The 22,213-nt window shown below is 39.3% G+C and overlaps 1 protein-coding gene across 6 annotated transcripts in view; it reads right to left on the bottom strand.

Moving 5' to 3' along the window:
- The window catches only part of LOC141901571 (uncharacterized), a 232,547-nt gene extending 211,597 nt beyond the window's left edge, over positions 1 to 20,950 (bottom strand). For 5 of the 6 annotated variants that reach the window (XM_074788894.1, XM_074788896.1, XM_074788897.1 and 2 more), the window contains exons 1-2: positions 20,885 to 20,950; positions 190 to 273 (exon numbers count right to left, since the gene is read on the bottom strand). In XM_074788894.1, coding sequence (XP_074644995.1) covers positions 190 to 273; positions 20,885 to 20,903 — 103 coding nt within the window. In that variant the 5' untranslated portion in view covers positions 20,904 to 20,950. The remainder of the gene's footprint in view (positions 1 to 189; positions 274 to 20,884) is intronic. The other variant, XM_074788895.1, reaches the window with a different exon arrangement.
- Between the last annotated feature and the right edge of the window lie 1,263 nt (positions 20,951 to 22,213).

Raw genomic sequence — 22,213 nt, 5'->3', positions numbered from 1 at the left:
ACAGCTTAAATCAAATCGTGTCATAAAGAAACATACACAGACAGACAGACAGACATGACGACGAAACCCATCAAAAAACCTAGAAAAATATTCACGAAAATGACACATCGGCATTAAGGAGGTTACTTCCTCCACTAAAAATGTATCCTATACGCAGGTATCAAGGGTATTCTAGAAAATCATACTTACCTTGAAAACAATTGATGGGTATAATCATGATTAATAGTAGTATAACACCCATACTTGATAGTGATATCTCATGTCTATTCTTAGCTAAAAAAAAAATAAAATTTCGTATTTCATTTGAGTAAAAATTAAGGGCTGTAAGCCCACAAAATCCCACTAGGCTACTAGTGTAATTGGTTATGTATTCGTAGTTGGTTATGTTATGCGTATGCTTATGCATACGGGTTTTAATTGCTAACTTTTTCAGCTCCTGATGATATGTCCATGTTTCCTTGGCAGGAGTTCGAAGCTGATGGCATCAAAACTTGCCTTAGTATGAAACCCTGGAACACTAAACTGGGTGCGCTTAGATGATATCATTATAAGCCAATCTGAAATCGTGTTTAATTTTAGCTCAGGTTTTTTTATTTAAAGATTGCCTCAGCAATTATACAACAAAGACTGGAATAGTTTTCTAACATAATAATAATAATAATAACAATAATATAATGATAATAATAAGTTCTTATATAGCGCTATTCCGAAAAAAATCTTCGCTCACTGCGCTGTCTCTCCAAACGCTCTACGGAGTAACTATGTTTTAACTAAGCTCTTAAATGAGACGATGTCATCAACTAATCTGATATCTGATGGTAACTGGTTCCAGATGGTTGCACCATAAGAAGCGAAACTATGGTCACCAAATTTGGTCTGGGTTCTCTTGGCAACTACAAAATTTGAGTCTGTAGATCTGGTGGTCCTCAAGCTTGACTTAACCACAACAAGTTCACAACAATTTCCTGCAAATATTCAGGTGCCACGCCATGAACACATTTTAAGACCTGTACCAGGATCTTAAAATCAATCCTTTAAGGGATTGGTAACAAATGGAGTTTCTGCAGAATCGGGGTAATGTGTTCATATTTGCCAACTCTGCAGACAACACAAGCTGCAGAATTTTCGACACGTTGCAAAGATGCAAATGATTTACTTGATAGAAAAGCAAGTATTCCATTGTTAAAGTCCAAAGGGGTCGTAACAAAAGCATGTACCAATCGATTCAAACACTCCGGATCTGGATATTTACGTATACGGCAGATACTGCTAGATACGGCAGATAAGCTAGCATATGCTGCTTTACATACACCACGGAAGTGAGTTCGCATATTAATATTTTCCTTTGATACTTGGACCCCAAAATCAATAGGGCACATCCTCTCCCTAGGGGTAATATTGCTATGTAATATCATAGTCCTGCTATTAACGGTTCTTGTTGAATTGTGTTTACAAGCAGATGCAGATGGATGGACGGACGGATGGAAACGGATTCTAAGTCCCCCGCTCTGCGTTAGTATCAATGGCAATAGAAATTAGTTGTCACTAAGAAATAATGCTGTTAATACATTTTCAGACTTTTTCATTATCATTGCGGGATTCTCTCTACATCACTTCAACACGGATATAGTGTTTTATCAATCATATAATTGATGAGCTGATGCATAAACAGTAAACGCGATATTGCTGAAAATGAGGCCCATCATGCAGTAACTAATATCATCCCCGTATTAAACTAAATACAGATAATCAGGCTCCAAAAGCGATCGCCACGATTGCTAACGTAAGAAGGGCATAAAAATGAGTTCAATTTATGACACTTTACCATCTTTGATTACATAAGAATAGTTTTTTGCGTTGCTCAGACAATGGATCTCCGTATACTAAATGCGGTCAAATGCAAGATCAAGAGGGGTATAGTGAGGGCTGAAATAGCTTACGAAATAATTTATGCGGGTTTTTACGGTAAAGAGTAGCGACTGTCTGACACTGCAAAGGATAACTGCACATTGATCCGACCTTATCCAAATTCCGCAAGTTTTACAAACTATAGTTCACTGTGTTTTGTGTTCAGAGCACTCCTGAGTCTAACGGCAGCACTGAATATCGCAAGGCTTTAAGACTGGATCAGCGCACGTGCGCTGTACGGTCAGCGCTACAGCCACTTGAAGGAACGAGTATAAGGCCATCCCAAGTTAATTGTCTGCTTGCTGTAACACAGACTCAAGTTTTCAGGATGAGTCGGTAGGTAGATATTTTTTTGCAAAATTTTAGGGCAAAAAACAAATTTATGACCTTTTTTATATGAAAATAATATCAAATATCTGAAATATCGGAAATTTGTGTTATTTGCCTGGATTTGAAGAATAATTCTAAAATCTTAATTTCGTCCAGAGCATCATCTTTGTGTTCAAAATAAAACAGTACATTGAATATATGCATGCTATAACATCATCAGCTTAAACATAGTCACTAAAATGAATGGAAGCTTATTGGAACACTCCCAGTTTCCTGGAAAACTTAAACTAGGCCATACTCGAGGCATCTTTTCACACGATGCACACTTGACTTCAAGCATATGTATCTCATAAATTGGCAGTGGGTCGGTCAGTCGGCCGTTTGTGTCAAAAATAAAATCTATTTCAAGGAATCCCAGAGAAAAGTTTTCACTCTGTACCTTTGAAGTCAGGTTGGTTGGGTTACGGCAAACAGACCATTATTTTGGTATGGCCTGACGTTGATTATTTTATAACCAATCAAAAGACTTATTAACATCAGTATCAAATATAAACCAAGCTGTACTATCTACCCCAGGCACAGAACATATGTGTCAATTAACAGTATTATCGGTCCACACTAACAGCTTAAATCGTGTCATAAAGAAACATCCACAGACAGACAGACACCACAACAATGCCATAGATGGGTTCATCGATCGACAAACCTAAAAGGTGGATTTGTGGCTAAACAATGACACCTAAAATGAATAAAGGACCATGGGGTCCAGTAGGATCGAGTATATTTTAGTTTTGAGCACAAAAATCGATTTGTTCTTGGATTTGCAATAACATATAAACAGCTGATAAAGATGAAATCATGGAGCACTTTGTAGCAAGCATGTTCAACTTTGATGATATACATGGTGATGGGTTCCCTTATGAGTTACAAGTGTAAGAGAACAGTTCTTGATAATGTCACTGGGAAAGCCTTTCTAGAGGGATTTCTGGGATTTCCACGTGATACCCTTGTGGTGGGCTTTCCCTGTGATGTCATAAAACTAGGTCAAGCATCGATTAGTAGAATGAGGGAAAAATTCTTTGAAATTTTGCACATTCTCTCCCAGCATATCCAAATGACTAAGAGCTGATGGACGAAACTTGCCATATCAATTCCAACACCTATTTCCCTCCTTATGACAAAATATCAGCCGTTTAAATGCAGTGGTTACAATTTGTGCCACCAAGAGCTAACAGAAAATTACTCTCAGAACTGCAGTACGATGTTCATCTGTGGGTTACAAATAATGCAATTTATCAATTTCCACCCTGAATTACCTTTTCCATACGAGTATACACTATGTCATGTACTGCAGTGTGTATGTACTTATGTTAGATATATGGATTACATACCAGCTGATTTAGTCCGCGGATTTTAACGTGCGTGCGCTGTTACGCGAATAGTGCCAATATACCGCAAAAACATCGTCAAACAAACTAATTACGACAATAGCAAATGAAAAAGCGCACACAACAGAGTGGAACCAATTAACTCTCATATTTCAACAAAAAAACGATGCCAAACGTTTGTCGACTGCCTCTCTCCAAAAAACGGCGTTGTCGCCGCCAGCTCTGGCTGGCACCATCGTCTATTACTCTATTAGATTTTGCGACTATCCCTAAATACTGTAAAATAATGTAATTTACATTTAACTTTAGATTCTACTGCATGTAAATTTGACGTCATAGGCGTCATAGAGACTTGGGCGAGAACAAGCATGGATAATAGATCTTTATATCCAATTCCAGGATATAATTCAATTTTCAAATGCAGAGGTCACTCTAGAGGTGGTGGAATAGCCTTTTATGTAAAAAATTCTATGAATTACAAAATTACTATACAAACTCGATATACCCATTATCAATTCAGTTGAATATATGTTCATCGAAATTAATCCTAGGAAGTTTCCGGAAAAAATTCTTATTGGTCTATTTTACAGAACTCCTCAACTCAAGGTCAGTGATGCTATCAGTGATTTCTCGAAAATATTTGATAAGATATCTTGTCATTCTAGAGTTTTCCTTATGGGAGATTTCAATATCAACATACTTAATGAGGATCGCGACCTTCATACGACAAATTTTGTTGATACCTTGAGTTGCAATTCCTTTGCTCCTTTAATTAACAAACCTACATTACTGATAAATCGGAATCTCTTCTAGATATAATTTTCACAAATTGTAATGAAGAGTATTACATCGAATTGGGCATAGTAATGACTGATATCTCGGATCATCTACCTGTATTTTCAATTTTAAATACTAAGTCTTACTCTAAAGAACTCCACATCATGTAAATTATAGACAAGTTAATGAACGCAACATGCGGATTTTCAAAAGGTATTTAATGGCCGAAAAATGGAATGATGTATATAATAGCATCAATACTGAACTGGCGTACAATACATTTATTACCTTATTTACTAAATACTATGACAACTCATTCCCAATTACCAAAAGGAAATGGAATCGATTAAAAGATAAGCTAAACCCTTGGATGACAAGAGGTCTATTAATTTCACTGAAACATAAGGAGAAGCTCCATACAGAGTATCTTAAGAAGAGGTCAGCTGAATCAAAATCAGTGTTTACTAAATACAGAAACTGTTTTCACAAATGTATACGCGAAGCAAAAAAAGATTTTTACATGCAAAAGTTTGAAACTATACGGACTGATTCCAAGCAGACCTGGGGATTAATCAATTCTATATTACATAAAAGAAAAGCGTCAGATTTTCCTGAAAAGTTCAGACATAATGATCAATTCATTACTGACCCTCCCGATATAGCTAATAATTTCAATGACTTTTTTATAAATATTGGTCCAAAACTCGCTGATAAAATTCCAGATACAAACAAAGATTTCAAGAGTTATCTAAAAAACAGAGTTGAAGACACAATTTTTCCTTGCTCCAGTGACTAAATTAGAAATAGAAAATATTGTTAAACTTTTTAAATCAAAGAATAGTTGATAATATTAGTCAGAAATTATCAAAGGAGGTCATCCATCTTATCTTTGATCCCTTAGTATACATCTTTAATCTTAGTTTGGTATCTGGCGTTTTTCCTAGTGCTTTCAAAATTGCTCAGGTTTGTCCAATTTATAAAACCGGGGATAAGGCAAGTTTCACAAATTATCGCCCCATCTCAATTCTACCATGCCTCTCTAAAATTTTAGGAAAAATCATGTATTCCCGTGTCGTTGAGTTTCTTGAATCTCATAATGTAATTTCAGACTCCCAGTTTGGGTTTAGGAAAAAACATTCCACTTGCTATGCCCTAACAAAAAAATCGATAACTTAATTGATAAATTGGATTGTGGGGAGACTATTCTAGGTATTTTTTTAGATTTATCTAAAGCTTTTGATACTATAGATCATACAATACTATTAAGCAAAGTTGAACACTATGGTATCAGAGGTTTAGCTAATATCTGGTTAAAAAATTATCTTTGTAACCGACTTCAGTGTGTAAAATATGGATATAAAACATCCAATAGCATGAAAATAATATTTGGAGTCCCGCAAGGATCGATCTTGGGTCCTCTTCTCTTTATTTTGTACATCAACGATTGCCCCAATGTGTCAGCCATTTTTCAGACTATAATGTTCGTGGATGATACTACAGTCAAATCCGCTTAATCCGTATCAGTGGGACTGCCGATTTTTCTACGGATTAACTGAAAGTACGGATAAATCGAAAAAGCCCCAGATATGTAACCAACCTAGTATATTTTGAAATAATTCTTCATTCATCCAAGACACTGTATTCCTAATTCATTCCTGCTTTACTTAGGGAATTATAGATGAATTTCTATTGAAAAGTAAACATGTAACATTATCGACGAAGTTTGAAAGTGGGACATCCGTCAAGATAACAGGAAAACGAGGAGATTTTACTTGCAACTAATGAAACTAATTTATTAAACATAAAACACTAGTATCTTGTAAAAATTTAAATGTCTTCAGTTCAGTTTTTTCCCCAAAGAAATCGGTTATTTCCATTTGCTTTTTCGGAAGCTTTGCCAGGTATTGATGGACCCGCTCAGTGAATGCGAGAACATCGTCAGTGAACTCCTGTGAACTCTGCGTTAACGCGTAACTACTAAGTGTTGTGAGAGATTGACGAATGGCAGCAGCTGATGGAGGGGTAGGATTAAATTCTTCTTCTTCCTCCTCAGTGTCGGAATTTTCATGGTAATCCATATAGACGTCGGTTTCGTTGAAATTGCGAACATGAGTCACAATGTCTGAATCGCTCATTTCCATGTTGTCTGAAACTTCCAAATTGTCATCGACACTCAGGTAATCATCAACCGGTGGTAAATCATTACCATAAATCGTACCAAGACGATCCCAGATGTTACGGAATTCACACTGCTCAGTAAGCTCTTGTGAGCTTGTGGAAACAACTTCGACGATGTCGTCTGTATCAAGATCAATACCTGGTGCAACAAACCCAGTTGATCTAAAACAATTTTCTATGGTTTTTTTAGAAACTCTCATCCAGGCTGATTTTATCGCAACAATCGCATCTAAAATGTTCCACTTTAAGTCCTGATTTGCCTCAGCAGCCATAAGACGACGAGTAGCTAATATTTTCCTGTAGTAAAACTTTAAATTTTTAATGACGCCGCCGTCCATAGGTTGCGTAATCGAGGTAGTATTAGGTGGTAAAAACACAAGTTCTATGTTCTCTAGTTCAATGTTCAATGAAGTAACATTTTACGATCCAATTTCTGTAACCATTCGATAAAAATAATTCCCGTCATCCATGCTTTCTTGTTGGACAGGTACTCAACTGGAATTCTTACAACATTTTTGAACGCCCTTGGTCTCTTACTCATACCAATGGCCAGCAGCGGCAGTTTATCGTCACCAGTCATGTTTGCAGCAACTAAAACGGTGATGCGGGTTTTTGCCTGTTTAGACCCATGATCTTTAGAACCCTTGAAGCCAAGCGACTTTTCTGGCAGTAACTGCCAGAACAAGCCGGTCTCATCGGCATTATAGATATCACTGGGCCTGTATTGTTCAAGAATTTCTGTCAATCGCCCATCTTTCCATTCATTAACTATAACCTGGTCAACACCTCCTGCTTCTCCAGCTTTTAGAATTTTCACGATTCCATATCTGTGTCTTAATCGACTGATCCAGCTAGCAGATATGTTGTATTCATGTCCGAATTCACGGCTGAAATAATTTGCCTTGGTCAGCAACATATCGCCATCAATCCTGAGATCGGGTTTCTGGCTTAATTGGCGGAACCAGATGATCAATGCCGCGTCAACATCTGATAAGTCAAGGGTGCGTGCTCTCTTGATTGAACCTTTCCTTGCATCCTGCGGTTTTTCAACTAGACTTTATTTTTTCTTTATTTTTGATATAATGGTTCAGTGTTTGTGGTTTTAAATCGAATTTCAGACCAATGTCCTTCTTCTTCCAGTTTTGATGGTTTTTCGTAAAATTTCACAATCTCGTATTTTTCCTGATAAGTACGGTCCGTACGTTTTCTTTTTTCCATCGTGAACAAATGAATGAACGAATATACAGTAGCCGAGTGCAGTAGTATAGCCTATATAGCGACTCGTTGAAGCAACAGTAGACTCATATAATGAACGAATATACAGTAGCCGAGTGCAGTAGTATAGCCTATATAGCGACTCGTTAAAGCAACAGTAGACTCATATAAATAGCGACAGTGTTGGCCTGGCATTTTAATCAATACACAGTAACTGGGATTTTTCTCTCTTTTCCTCATTTTGTTTTCCTTTTAGGGTGCCTGATGATACAGAGTCCTAGCTCAGAAGTAAAGACTACAGTTATTAGTTAGAAAATGCGATTTTATTGTAGTACTAAAGGCGAGAGCTGAGTATAAGTGACCACAAAGCAGAGAAAAGAGAGAGAGAGTGACGTGTGTCTCTGGGTTTTATACCCATGAGGACCACGTCATCAGAAAAGTTATAACAATAGCCAGAAGGCTAGACATATTATCGTTATTATCAGTACTGACCATATGACCTGCACACAGGACTTTGATTGATCAGGTCATATGTCCTGAGCACTCGTCTTACGGAACAGTACTGCCTATAAATTATTATTAACATGCATTCTATATATCAGTCGCCCCTCCTTCAGGTGACTCGACCCCGAGGCACTAAAAAAATATTCTTAGTCTAAAAGTTGACGTTTCATCATCTAAAATAAAATAACCTGATAACCTAAAAATAGTCAGAAATAAGCTAATCGCAACAAAATTTAGATAGTAGCAAGCAAGACGAACATTTCCGAAAGTAAATGTTGAAAGTCACTTGAGCCTGCGAGGAATCGAACCTCACCGTTGTAAGATTAAAAATCCCAACGGCTGCCAGATCCAGAAACATAGCCGAACAAGAATAACGGACTGCCGTGTGGCTTGCAAAACAAAACTAAACCTGTTCCAACTGCCTTATCTGATCCACAGGTAGTATAAACCCATTTATGTAAAACTCTAATCTATATAGTTATTAAATAAACATGTTTCCATTTCGTTATCGCAAATGTAAATAAACTCATATGTTGGTCACCACTGAGAAATAGATATAAATGATAAGATGTACATATAAACTGGTCACTTGCTCTCTCTCCAGAAGCAAACGATAACATGATAAGAGTAAACAATAAAATTTAGCGCAGTAAAAGGCACTAGTAATAAGTTCTTTTTTTTCCATACAATAATTCTAATTACGCACATTCATTCTATCTATTTAGTTAGTGATTTATTATTTATTTATTTATTTATTTTTTTTTTTTAATACAATGATTAGAATTTGGAGTCAAGGAAAAGCCAAATATGTCCTGGGAATGATGCAACGACCCACCCTCTTTTTCTGTGGAGGGGATAGGCGCGAACCCCTCAATAAATGAATATAACTCACGCAGGCCAATTTCCTGTGTCTGGAGCCGGCCTTCTCCAGTGGGAAAGTAAAGAGGCTAGTGCACAAAATACCGAAACGATAATATCCCAGCGAGAGAGGCATGTTCCCCAGAACCTGGAAACGGACACGGATGGAAGCTCAGCCTTATGTTTAGCCGTGGTACTGTACTGGGCGTTGAGTGTCGTCATCACCAGCCTGATATGAGTTTGCAACAGACCATCATCGTTGAAATATGGTTTGAAAGGACCATCATTGTTGAAATACGGTTTGAAAGGACCATCATAGTTGAAATACGGTAGGACGCCGGCTTCGCACCACCTTCATCGTGAGCATCATCATATTGACGGTTGATGCTTACGAACTTTTAGCGTGTTCGTACAGTGTTGATTAGTGGCGAGATTCGCGGCATCCGGTCATCTTGATGCTGACCCTGTGTGTGGCATCGACCGTGGTTGACATCAGTAAGCTTCGGCGCCTCAGGCCACGTGGTAAATGACATCTTCAACATAAGGCTTACTACGTATCTGAGCCGCAACCAACCCGAAGTATGATGGCCGTCGCTAGGATAATATATATGTATATATGTATATATATACGTAACTTGCAGCAACACAACCTTTTTACGTACCCATACAAATCAGTGTCACTATAATGGTGTATGCAGAATTACCAAAATAATTATTAATGATATTATTATTATCTATAAGTTATATACTTAGTGTGGAGTATTAAGCACAAACTAAACAAAACCTAGAGGTAGCATGTAGATATTGAGACCCTAAAATAAAGCATGTAAATACAATTTTCAAGTATCACCGATTTTTTTTTAAACAGCACGTGATATGGGTACCCGTATCATCCTACCATCTGGGCACGCCATCTGGGCACGTTCCCGTTAATAATTTTCGGGACTCTAAAATATTGGATCCACGAAATTCTCGTGGACCTTTTCAGTTTTATCACACGAAGTGTATTTGATCTGGCGGTCAACAGGTGGTGTTCATGCCATTCGGTAATCAGATAAGGAAACCAATTCGACTTGACCATGATTAAAATTCTCTTGGGGACCTCATTGATAAAGTAGGCGTCAGGGCAATATGGCAACTCACGTATTACTGTATTAATGCAGTCGTCCAGGGATGATAAATTTAAAACTAATGAACACCACCTGCGTTGCTTCCGTAGCAAGGATCTCATACTACTTAATGTGGATATAGCACATCGGATAAGGATGAACCCAATTAAAACCAGGAGGATTAAGTGCGTATTTGATTGTACCTGTTCAGAGAATTCGTTGAAAAATAAAAGTGGATTAACCGAATCGGACGAGTTCACCGTCGGAAGCTCTGCTCATGATGGCGGTAAGAAATTAAATGATTCGTTTATGCTTATTCGGAAACCATGTGCAGGCGCTGGTAACCACTGGGGTAACTAGGGGTCCAGGGACACCATGCCCACTTGGGAAGTGGTTTCAAATGCTCAACAATCTAACAATTTCAATATTCAACGCCCTCTGGTGACCATACACAAAAACCAATGACCTTGAAACTCAATACAATCGTAAAACATGTCAGCAGCTACGATTTTGAAATTCACCACAATCATAGTACACGTTATACGCTACAACTTTCTTATTCATTGTTGTAACAAAATATGCTTAGGTATCAATATAATGTCGAAAAACTTTTTCCCACCTACGAATGAGTACTAATGACACCAAGATGGCTGCCAATTGCGTCATAATTGGCGGATCAAAAATACCTGTCTCAGGTATAAAACATCCCTTTACAAAGAATACCCATCACAAATTGCAATGAGAAATGGCAAACCAGTAGGAAGCTACAGGACCTAGAATTCTGGCCAAAATTGATATTTTTGGGCACTAAAAAGGTCATAGGACGGCCATCTTGAGTCAGATGGACCCAATTTTATGCTGATGGGCCCTTGGTAGATTCAAATATAATCGAAACATCAAGGTAATTGATCAAAGCGTCTTCAAAATTTCCCTCGTAAACCTCGAAAATGTGTAAAAAGTGCTGATTTTGGCGAACAACAATGGCTGCCAGTCGGCCATCTTGATTCTGACAGGGCCAGTTTTTTGGCTGAAGATGTGTCTAGGGTAGATACATGTATAAACCAAATATCAAGACATTACCTTGAAGCGTCTTCAAAACTTCCCAAAATAACTGGATTCCGTCTACAGACGGACGGACGACGGACGAAAAGTGAACGCAATAGCCCGCTGGGACTAAAGTCCCAAGTGGGCTAAAAAGTGCAGCTCCTGCCCTTCGTGTCCAAAGCAAGTAACCGACACCAATGGTAGAGAGAATACTTACCCCAGTCTGTGGCACAGTATCATGATAATGATCTGACATATTTATTAGTATGGGCTTCATAATCGGGCCCTTTGGACTGAGTTTGAAAAATTTATACTAATGCAGCTTCTAGCATGTCAATCAATTGAATTGATACTGACAAGCTAGCGGACGATTTTTGACAAGCTAGCGGACGATTCGCGCATTTGGTACTGTAGACACGGGGTATGAGCGACTGGGTATGAGCGGACACTTGTAAAGTAGGCCTACATATGAATCTCGTTTCATCGCTATGTGTGCGCACTCGTATCGGACATATAAATTCGGCGGCGAATTCACTGGCGAATTTAATCGTCGCCATCGGGCAAAAAATACGCTTGTGTGTCCCTACCTTAAAGTATTCGCACACAGAAAGGCTAATTGAGCTATGTGATTAAATTTTGCTCAGGCCTTGTCTGCTGACCTGACATTTATAAACCTAGATCCAAAACATTCATGTGATCACGGCTTGTATACAAGAAAACAAGAAATCATTATGCAGGCCTGTACATTTTGCTGTACGTAGGTTTGGTATACGGATTTCTCCAATCTCGTCAGATGAGTGTACGGTACAGCTGCTGAACGCATTATACCGATGGGAATAGGGCCTATTGATTGGGCTTATTATTTCCTGCTTTAGAATATTGAAATAGCCAATGTTCATTCAAATATCCAACATCGGTGAAAGTTTGAATACTGTATACATGTATATAGGTTTTCATGTTCTATGAATATTTTGCAGTTCATGGGTATATGCTGATGTCAAACACATGAAGATAAATGGTCAAGGGCAGTCAGTCAACACCAACTCTCTTCGACCGATGTTGCATCATACCATATACGGTCTGAATCTTCCAGACCAAATGAATTCATAATCTATCAATTGAATCTACAATACAATATATGTATTTATTAAAAATTTCAATAAAAAGATTAATTCCTTCAAATCTATTCTAAATCCTAATACATTACTATATCAGTAAATGTATTCAACACCTATTGACTCGGCCGATTCTTAAGATGAGTTTCTTAATAGAAAAGATCCATTTTTTAAGCGTGGTGATACAAAATAAATGCTTGGTCTAATCAATTAATATTCATTGATATTACGTCCACGTAAGTTCGGTTTCAAAGCTGAATCACATTGGACGTTTACACAGTGGTTGTATATTAGGTTCGAATCTGTCAATACAATATATTTCATGTATCGGAATTTAATTCCTGTCAACCTGAATGGCATGGTGTGGATTTGCAGAAAACCGTTATCGCTGCTTTGCAGCTATATTTATTAGGGTTTCTGCTGCCTGGGCAGAAACCCTATTGGATTCCTGCTGATTATTATTTTAACATATTTTCCACTGGGTTTCGTCACATAAAAATCATCTTCTATTAGACTTGACTACTAACAACTTTGAAACGAACTGTTAAACTCTAATAATAATATAACAGTCTCTTTCTGCGCGTAGTTTCTATAGATGTACTGTGCTTCCTATTTTAAACTTGTAGTTACTTTAAGATAGCACCGGTGGAAATAGCAATCATCAATCATGGCACGCATACTGGTGCGAATCTGTAAGTTTGTGACGTCATTTCATAAATAAATAAAGAAGGAAGGCTCCGAGAATATCCAAATCACAGGTTACTGTGAATAACTGGGGTTCGACCATTCACAAGTTAAAAATGTACTTCCTTGTTTGTGAAGTAAGTTTATTCATACTGTTATTAAAAGCAGTTCCCTTTAAACATTCTATAATAGTATAGTTTTGTTCATGGATATCAATACTTCGAAAAATCAACAGCGGTTTATTTATTTATTATACCGTACGCGTTTTCTTAATTGAATTGAATTGGTCCGGTCCAAAAGGCGGGTCATACTAGTTAGCGTCAGAAAATGTAAGCGTCGGTGATACCTTGTTATCGTCGATATTAAACAGTCTAAAGTCAGTTTATACATCAGAAAAGTTCAAATAATTGCTCGTGGACATCACATACATTACAAATTGGAGGTCCCTTGTACATTGTACATCACATCGATCATGACGCAGCGGCGATGGTAATGTCATAGAAGAACATAGTGAGATGAAAAGTACCCACTGCACCGATGATAAAGAATGATTGCTAGCCAGAGTTTAGTGACAGTCAGTAATGGGGAGTGATGGTACCGTTCGTGATTATGTTTTTATAATGGTTATTGGACGTCAATTTCATATGTGAATTGTAGTCCCCATCTGATTGCTTGACTTGTCAGACTGACTTGTCACTCTACTTATAGTAACACTAAGGCGTTCCCTCCTGCATAGTTTACCCTATCGGCCAAATTTGTGCTTTGGGCCAAATTTGGTTTTCTTGTCTAGTTGACTTTTTTTCAGAACTAATAATAACCGAATATGCGCTTAAACTGTCACTAGGGAATGGTAAAAACACCGTAGCTTCGTTCTTCTCGATGTTATTTCCCCCAAAACCTGGCACATTAGTACTTTGCGCATAGTAGCACATGCACGTAGTAGCACATGTGGGTCAACATATCCATGTTGTGAGTTGACCCCTAGGTGGCACTCTTTCAAAAAAACCGAATGTAACAAACTGATTTTGGGAGAAATCTTTGATCGCATCTTGAACGACATTCTGTCCAGAAAGGCAGAAACCCGTTATCGCTGCTTGCAGCTATTTTTTTTTTCCCTTTTCCACACAGTTTTTGTTAAAAGTGTAAAGGCTTCCTTACCTTGGGAATTTTGATAAATCCACGTTATAAAGGCACTGTCGAGTCGTAAACATCGGAAATTTGGCCCCGTTCAATTAGTAGCCATGCCGGTTTTCTTCCGACATTTCTCTCTTCTTTTTGAGGAAGAGCTATCGAATTATTCCCTCTCTTCTCCACAATCAATTTCAAAGTCAATCCTATGAATTAATTGCTCAGCGGGTCCGAGTGAAAGAGTTTACGAGCCCGGAGTTCGCGTGTCCGACCGGTTAACGGGCATTCGTTTGTTACCTCTTTTATATTATTGATTTCTTGTTATTCCGGTTATTTCATTTAAGTATATTGCTGATCAGTTCATGTAACCAAAAGCGTCAATAAATAAATTTTGAATTGATCAAGTTAAAATCAAGGACTTTGAGTCGCTGGTTGCTACTCGAATTACGTTCGTCTCAGAGAGAAAACAAAGGACAGAAAAGTTTCAGGTGATTATCGATAGCCTACTACGGAACACACAGTTGACAAACAGTGTTAGGCCTGTGCCAGTTGGTGCGTACTGGGACTAAAATATACTGGTTGGTCAGTTGGTTTGGTTGTGAAGTGTGGAAGCTAAGAAAACCTACCAGTATTTATTTGTCTATAGGCCTGTTATATAGTAGCCAACACCACTTTAAGTACGAAGTTGTTGCCCGTACGTCACTGTACGGTGATCTCCACAGGTTAACCGTACGTGAGCTCCCTACTAACGCCGCACGTGAGTTCCTAGTAACCAATACCATTTAAGTACGAAGTTGTTACCCGTACGTGACTGTACAGTGATATCCATAGGTTAAACGTACGTGAGTTCTCTACAAATGCCGTACGTGAGTTCTTATAACCTGCAAACGCGCATGCGTGAAAGAATAGAGTTTGGGTTAGGTGAGGCTAGGCTATTTGTAAATCAAATTTCATCCACCCTGCAGTTGTTACGTTCTGTGGCACAGTGGGTAAATCACTGGACTACTACTGGATTTTTTTTTCGTTTGGTTTTGAATCCCAATATTGCAAGTCTGAGCGTCAACGTACTCACATACGGCTAACCTGTAGAAATCACTGTACAGTCACGTACACAGAGATGCTAGGGCCAAAGTACCAAAATTCCGGAATTTAGAACGGGGGTCTGGGGACCCTCCCGCAGAAAAAATTTTGCGTTTTTGCATTGCCGGAGATGCGTTCTACTGTTACACCTGCTCTTAGTGCGACGTTTTGATCCGTAATTTCGTTAGTAATCGCTTAATCTGTAAATATTATGCATCAATTTGTTCAGTAAGGAATTTGCATTCAGAAATAAATCATGAACTGGCATAAATTTGTTTGTGTTTTCATCTATCAGCGATAGTTTACCTACCTAGCATACGCTCGCGTAATGCTGAAAAACGGCTTTTATGGCCCGTCACGTAGCGCCACCTACTGTATTTTGATATGCTAATGAGCAGGTGATGCATCACTGTAACGTTTCCGAGAAGCGGAGCTGATATTTCAGCATTACGCGCGCGTATGCTGAGTAAACTATCGCTGATAAATGAAAGCAAAAACAACTTTAGTGAAAATTGTTGTTTATTCATGAATGCAAATTCTTCACTGAACAAATTGATAAGTAATAAAGGTAGATAAACCGATTATTAACGAAATTAAGGACCAAAACGTCGCACGGAGAGAAGGTGTGACAGACAGCGATCTGGGTGGTCTAAAAGCATGGTTAAATGGTTGAGATTTTTAGTAATTACCGGGAACATATTGTGTATATTACGTTGAAAACAGCAATCAGGTAATCCGACACTGATAATCGCACATCTGATTCACAACTAGCGCCATAATATGCTGTCCATCCAAAGTGCATACAAACTATAAAACGAAACTCGCGCTCAACTTCAATGTTAAAGCTGAGTCTGTGTGTGGCCGGTCTATGCAACATATTCACAATAAACAGTAAATCCAGGCACTGATAAATCCAACAAAAACGATATGCACAACTTAGCAGCAACGCAAACAAAAAAAACTAACTTCTGAACTGATTCATAGTAGAAACACACGCCCACGTGCACAACCGCACGCCGTGAGAGTTCGTTCATTACCGTAATCCGACTAACAAAATGCGAATGAGTCTAACGTCTAAAAATTAACGCATTTACAACTGAAGTTTATGAACTAAAAGTTACTTTGCATTTTTGGTGCTCCTGCGAGCATTTGACATAATACGCTTGCGTACTGCTTTCGCAACCTCATGAATGGTCTGTCGACGAGACTGTGGCTGTCTACGTGTGGGATTTCCCCTCGACGCTTGGGACGAATTAATTCCCCTGGGACGAATTAATTCCCTCTGTTCCACTTCTCTAGAGACATCGATACCAAGTTTTCGTTTCTCAGCCTTTTTATTCTCGCTTTTTGACTCCAGTTTCTTTGAATACCTGGACCACGCGGTCTGCATATGATAAACTAACGTAGTGTCCACTGGTGTGGTCTTCACGTCGCCACGGTGGTACCGTTTCACCGAATCAGTTTCCATTGACTTAAGATCATACTTGATGGTCTGGATGGCAGAGAATGTGCTGGTATGCATTCTGTTTGCCCGTTTGTCAATGACTTCATTCATGATAGACAATGATTGTTCTACCCGCGGTCCAGTAAATATGTTTAAGCAAGCCTTAACGATCTTGGACAAGACTGGGTATTTGTCGAAACACTGCTGCCCACCATATGTCCAGGCGTGTATTCTCCTCAGCTGCAGGCAGGGTGCGGTCAAATTGGAGTTTTGCCACCTCGTTGGAGTAGCAATCGATCTGCTCGTGGTCATTAGCATCGATAATGGTTGGAAAATACTCCAGTAGTTTTGTCAATGCCTTTGCCGTTTCACTGTGCCCTAGTGCGGTAGGGTCTAACGCTGAAAAGCAACGCAAAAGTGTGTTGTCTAGCGGTATCTTGCCAAGCATGTAGTTCGCTGAATCAATGTACGCATCCTTTACTTTAGTCAAGTATTGTTTGCTCATCTTCTTGTCCCAAGTCGACAACAGCTTCTTAGCTTCGGCTCCAACATATATATCTTCAACGGGCTGGTGTTTTCTCACATCATTGACATCGAATCTTGACAGTTTTCTCGCCGATAGGTCAGCAATGAACTCTGCTTTTACAACACAGCAGAGAAAGTGTCGCATCAAATCAAATTGCTCATCGTGAAGCTTGTGGATTTTCGGTTCATTGGACTCGAACATCAGGACAAAAGCCTTGAAAAGTGGCAAAACTCTCGCATATTAATACATGTGAATCAGCGTCTCGCATCTTTTGAAAAACAGTTTTTCAACAATTCTTTCCTTGCGATGCCGGCCGTCATTTGTCAGTGATTTCTTCTGTATCTGCCCTATCAGTTGATATACACGTTTTCTTGCATTCTCCGGTAGAGACTTCAGGATATCAACAACGCGGTCTTGGTAGAGCACCTCATCATCTTTTTTCAGCCATGCATAATAGAAGACTGTTAGACTGCTGAACAACTCCAGATTTTTCACTGTGACATCGTACGAAGAGAGCCAGCGGTGCGATATTCTCTCACTCGGGGTGACATATGCCACATTCAGGATTTCGCAAATTTCGGACAACACTTCACGGAGATCCGGCGAATACTTGAAGTCGGTGTGTAGATCATCGTCAAGTTTTTCTAAAAAACTATCGAAGTGGCTGCAAAATCTCTTGACACCGTTGTGCACGTGGTGGCACACGTCGCCGTCAATATCCAAAAGGTGCGGTGCCTTTTGACGCAGTCTCGTTTCAAAGCCAGATATTTTTCCATGCATGTAATTTGTGGAATCCGACAATGATGAAATTACATTTGTAAGTGGAATGGCATCCGCATCAATTCATGACCGCAGCAAGTAGGCCTACAGTTGATGCATTAACGGTTGTCATTCGTACAGATGCGTAGTGTTGAACCACACACTTTTCCAAATCATCAGAGAAATATGACGACATTATACTTATAATCCGCTCGTGATTCGTCGCAGTGCACTCGTCTGGATTTATTGAAAACGGGTATTTCTTCATATCCGCAAGTATACGTTTCTGCACGACAGGGTAAAGGCCTTCTTTTAACTTGTAAGTAGCTGCGGCCCGGCTCATTGAAATTTGACTAAGTACTTTCACATCCCGCGATAGCTCTTTTGCAAAACTGATCAACTGCGGTGCCATCGAAAATGGTAATGAGTGTTCAGCCAGGAATGAAACAGTCATTGCCTGTGCATTCGAAACTCTGTCAATCAGGCTGACTGGCCGTTTAGCTGTCTCGGTAACTGTTACTACATTTTCAATATTCGGAGCAGCTCCATACGGGACGGATACTTTTCCTTGTGTCGATGTACTAGCGGCAGTATCACGATCGGCATCTTTCATCTGAAAATACGACGGGAGGCATTCGTTGTGCTTCACATCCCTCGCTGCCTTCTTATGCCGCGCGCTATCCGGGTGACGAAGAATATCTTTTTTCCCGCCACTACCGTATTTGACCTGGTCTTTACAAAGGACGCAGTACGCCACGCCAGCTAAGTCTAACTTACGAATGTAGTTCGATAAGTAGTCCCCGTTACTGTCCTTACACTCTAGCCAGTGCCAGTTAAATCTATTTTTTATACCGCTGTCAATTGCCTTTATATCGGCCGACTCCCGACTGACAATCTTTCCGTGTGTGCTCATTTTGCCGACCGTCCCGCTTGACAGCTGCAGGCAAAAAGAAAGTTACAAAGCTGCGTGCCTCAGGACATAGCACGCACGTGGTAATAATTAAGATGATATTTATTAAATATCATCTTAATTATTACCACGTGCATCTTCACATTGTTGGCCGTCAGCGGGACGATGTACAACGGCACGTAAAGTTTATTGATTGGAAATGGCTTCACAACAGTGGCGCTCCGCCTACGCACGCATAGATACCACAACAAGCACACATAATATATATATTATATACATTGTAGCAGAACGTCCTCGGAAACAGAGACCAAGATAAAATAACACAGAAGCGACGACGAGTACAAGCAAACGAACGCTTTTTCGGTCCGTGCCATTACTGGTCACCGCGAGGAATTCTCACCCAATTTCCGGAATTGACATCGGCGATCCTAAATTTCCGGAATTCCGGATATTTCCGGAAAACTAGCATCTCTGCGTACAGGTAACAACAGTGTCTTAAGTATTAAGTGAGTACGATAGGCCTACCATGCCTATGAACTACAAACACAACTTTTTCCCTCTCGTCGGCCCTCCAGTGATGTTACTATAACTGGTGCCATTATAACATGGATAGGATTCGGTCAGGACTAGCCGAAAGTCTAATTCAGTCTATGCACCAATTCACTCGATAGGCCTATTTTTAAAACAATAGGCCTACAGTGAAGTATTCACACGCAGAAAGGCTTATTGATTTGAGCCATGCAATTAAATTCTTTGACCTTCTCTCCTTCTCTGGCCTGCTGACATTAATAGTCAAACCTAGAACCAAAACGTTCATGTGGTAACGGCTTGTATACCAGAAATCATTGTAGGCCTGTACATTTTGCTGTAGGCCTACGTAGGTTTGGTATACCGATTTCTCCAATCTTGACTTATAAGTGTACGGTACAGCTTTACGCATTATACAATTGTACCAATGGGAATAGGGCCTTCTGATTGGGCTTATTATTTCCTGCTTTAGAATTCTGAAATAAGCCTTACGTTCATTCAAATATCCAACATCGGTGAAAGTTTGATAACTGTATACATGTTCTGTAGGTTTTCATGTTGTATGAATATTTTGCAGTTCAAATGGGTATGATGCTGATTCCAATGTACAATAAACACATGAAGTTAAATGGTCAAGGACAGTCAACCCAAAGATATCTCTCTTCGACCGATGTTGAACCATAGAAAATCTGATTCTTTCAACTCAAGCAAAGTGATTCAACACGATTGACATAACACAATAATAACAATAGGTTTGCAGTGACTAACAGTTCATTTCATTAAGTCCTATGTACTTTTCAGCCAATTTGAATTTGATTGTAATTGAAACTCTGGAACTGTTAACAAGAGACAAGTAAGACGAGTTGAAACAAGAGATCCACGGATCTTAATATCTCGGGCGCAGAATGTTATCTTTGTAATGTATAGGCGCCATCTGATTGATGCATCTGTAAGGTTTTCCTTGAACACTTCATGGATGTGTAAAACTTGCTGATTTCGGTGAACGATATCATCGAAATCTAATCAGCAATCATCGCGGCAATACAGGAGGTTTGGGCCTATTCGATTGTGCACGCATAATCTTCCGTGAAGTTCACCCAGTCCTAAGAATGGCCGGTTCGCGGAGCTCCGTATACTGCCTATACTAAAGAGCTCGCGTGAACCACTGCGTTAGCGATATACCACTGACACTAAGGTTCTCAGTGAACCGTGAAGTAGCATATCGATTGAATATTTGGTTATTTGCACAATGAAATAGATATGGGGAGACGGAATCGATACTACGGCTATCAAATTAAAAATAAACATATAGGCCTAAGACTCTGCAATGACTGCCATCAGCAGTAACAAACAGTTGGCGCCCTAACACCACCAATCCATGTCCTAAAAGTAAACCTACCTCCTTTTTTCATCGCCATGACTACGTTGACTCGTAGGACCACCAAAAAGCCAGATCAGCTTTTAGGCCCAAATAGGCATTGAATTGAATTGTATTAATAGAATAAGGGTGCCTCCGAAATTCTTCAGAACACTGGCAAATCCAAATTAATTTTTAGGAAGTGGTTATTTAGCCAGATCCGGTAACGGACTTATAAAATATAATAACATTTTGCCGGATCCATATAGGGCCTATTATGTAACAATAAAATCAGTATATTGGGTTTAGGGTAAGGTTTCGATAGGGTTAGTGTCAAGAGGGCGAGAAGAGAGTCCAGAGGGTTCCGTTTCACAACTAGGGATAGGGTTAGAGGTGAGGCTATAGGCCTTTCTTACGGAAGACCTCAGACGACATTCGAGATAATTCAATTCAATTCAATAAACTCTTTATTATACTGTTATATCCATTACGGATTGATGTGTACAGAGTATACAGATATAATAATATGTCAAAGTCGAAACTTGGTGAAGCGCACAGCCAGTCTTAAGTTTTAAAGAATAAATAGAGGCGAGTGCCCTTCCCAACTCATATAGAATTCTACATTGTAAAAAAAACATAGGTTTTGCGGGGGCACCTGTGTTCGGCGTGGTGGACCGTGGCCAAAGAAAATCACCCTAAATATCAAAGATCTATTCGAGCGAAGATTCGCCGTGATCAAATACGTGTATAGAAAAGGAATTCATTTTTGCGAACAAAAAAAAACATGCTTTGGGAGTGTTAATTACAAATTGAAAGCCTTGTTTGTTTTGTCTTTCCATTATGAGTTTTCCGGTTTGCTCGGCTACCCGTACTGGCGGGGTAGTCTAGAGAGGCCAATGAAAACTCCGGTTTGCTGAACCACCCCTCTGCGGGGATGCGGTATGATGTTTGATCTGGCAGTTTCAAGTGGTTAATGGCTGTTTCAAGTGCTTACAACGATGCTTATTACTTCGTGGTACATGGTGGTTTAAAAACAGATTTCATAATAATACGCTCACCGCGTGGGCTTCGTAGAAAGACCACTACCTGTGACCTTCCCAAATTGTAATTGTCTTGTCCGATTTGGTTTCAACCAATTGAGAGAATGCCTTTGCCAGTTAGGGCATTTTTGGATCACGTCACTCCAGGAAATGACTTAACGCTTTTGGGCCCCATCGTCGGTTCCACATGTTTCATTTGAGCTATAGACCACAATGGTGACACCATGATGGTCAGTAACTGACCAATTGAGATATCCCCGAGTCTGAACACTTGACTTCGAATTTCGGAAATTTATCATGTAATGTTTGATTTCAAACTACTAAGGAATCA

This window comes from Tubulanus polymorphus, chromosome 3, assembly GCF_964204645.1.
Source record: "Tubulanus polymorphus chromosome 3, tnTubPoly1.2, whole genome shotgun sequence".
Taxonomy (NCBI): Eukaryota; Metazoa; Nemertea; class Palaeonemertea; order Tubulaniformes; family Tubulanidae; genus Tubulanus; species Tubulanus polymorphus.
This window is presented reverse-complemented; position numbering and strand designations above follow the sequence as displayed.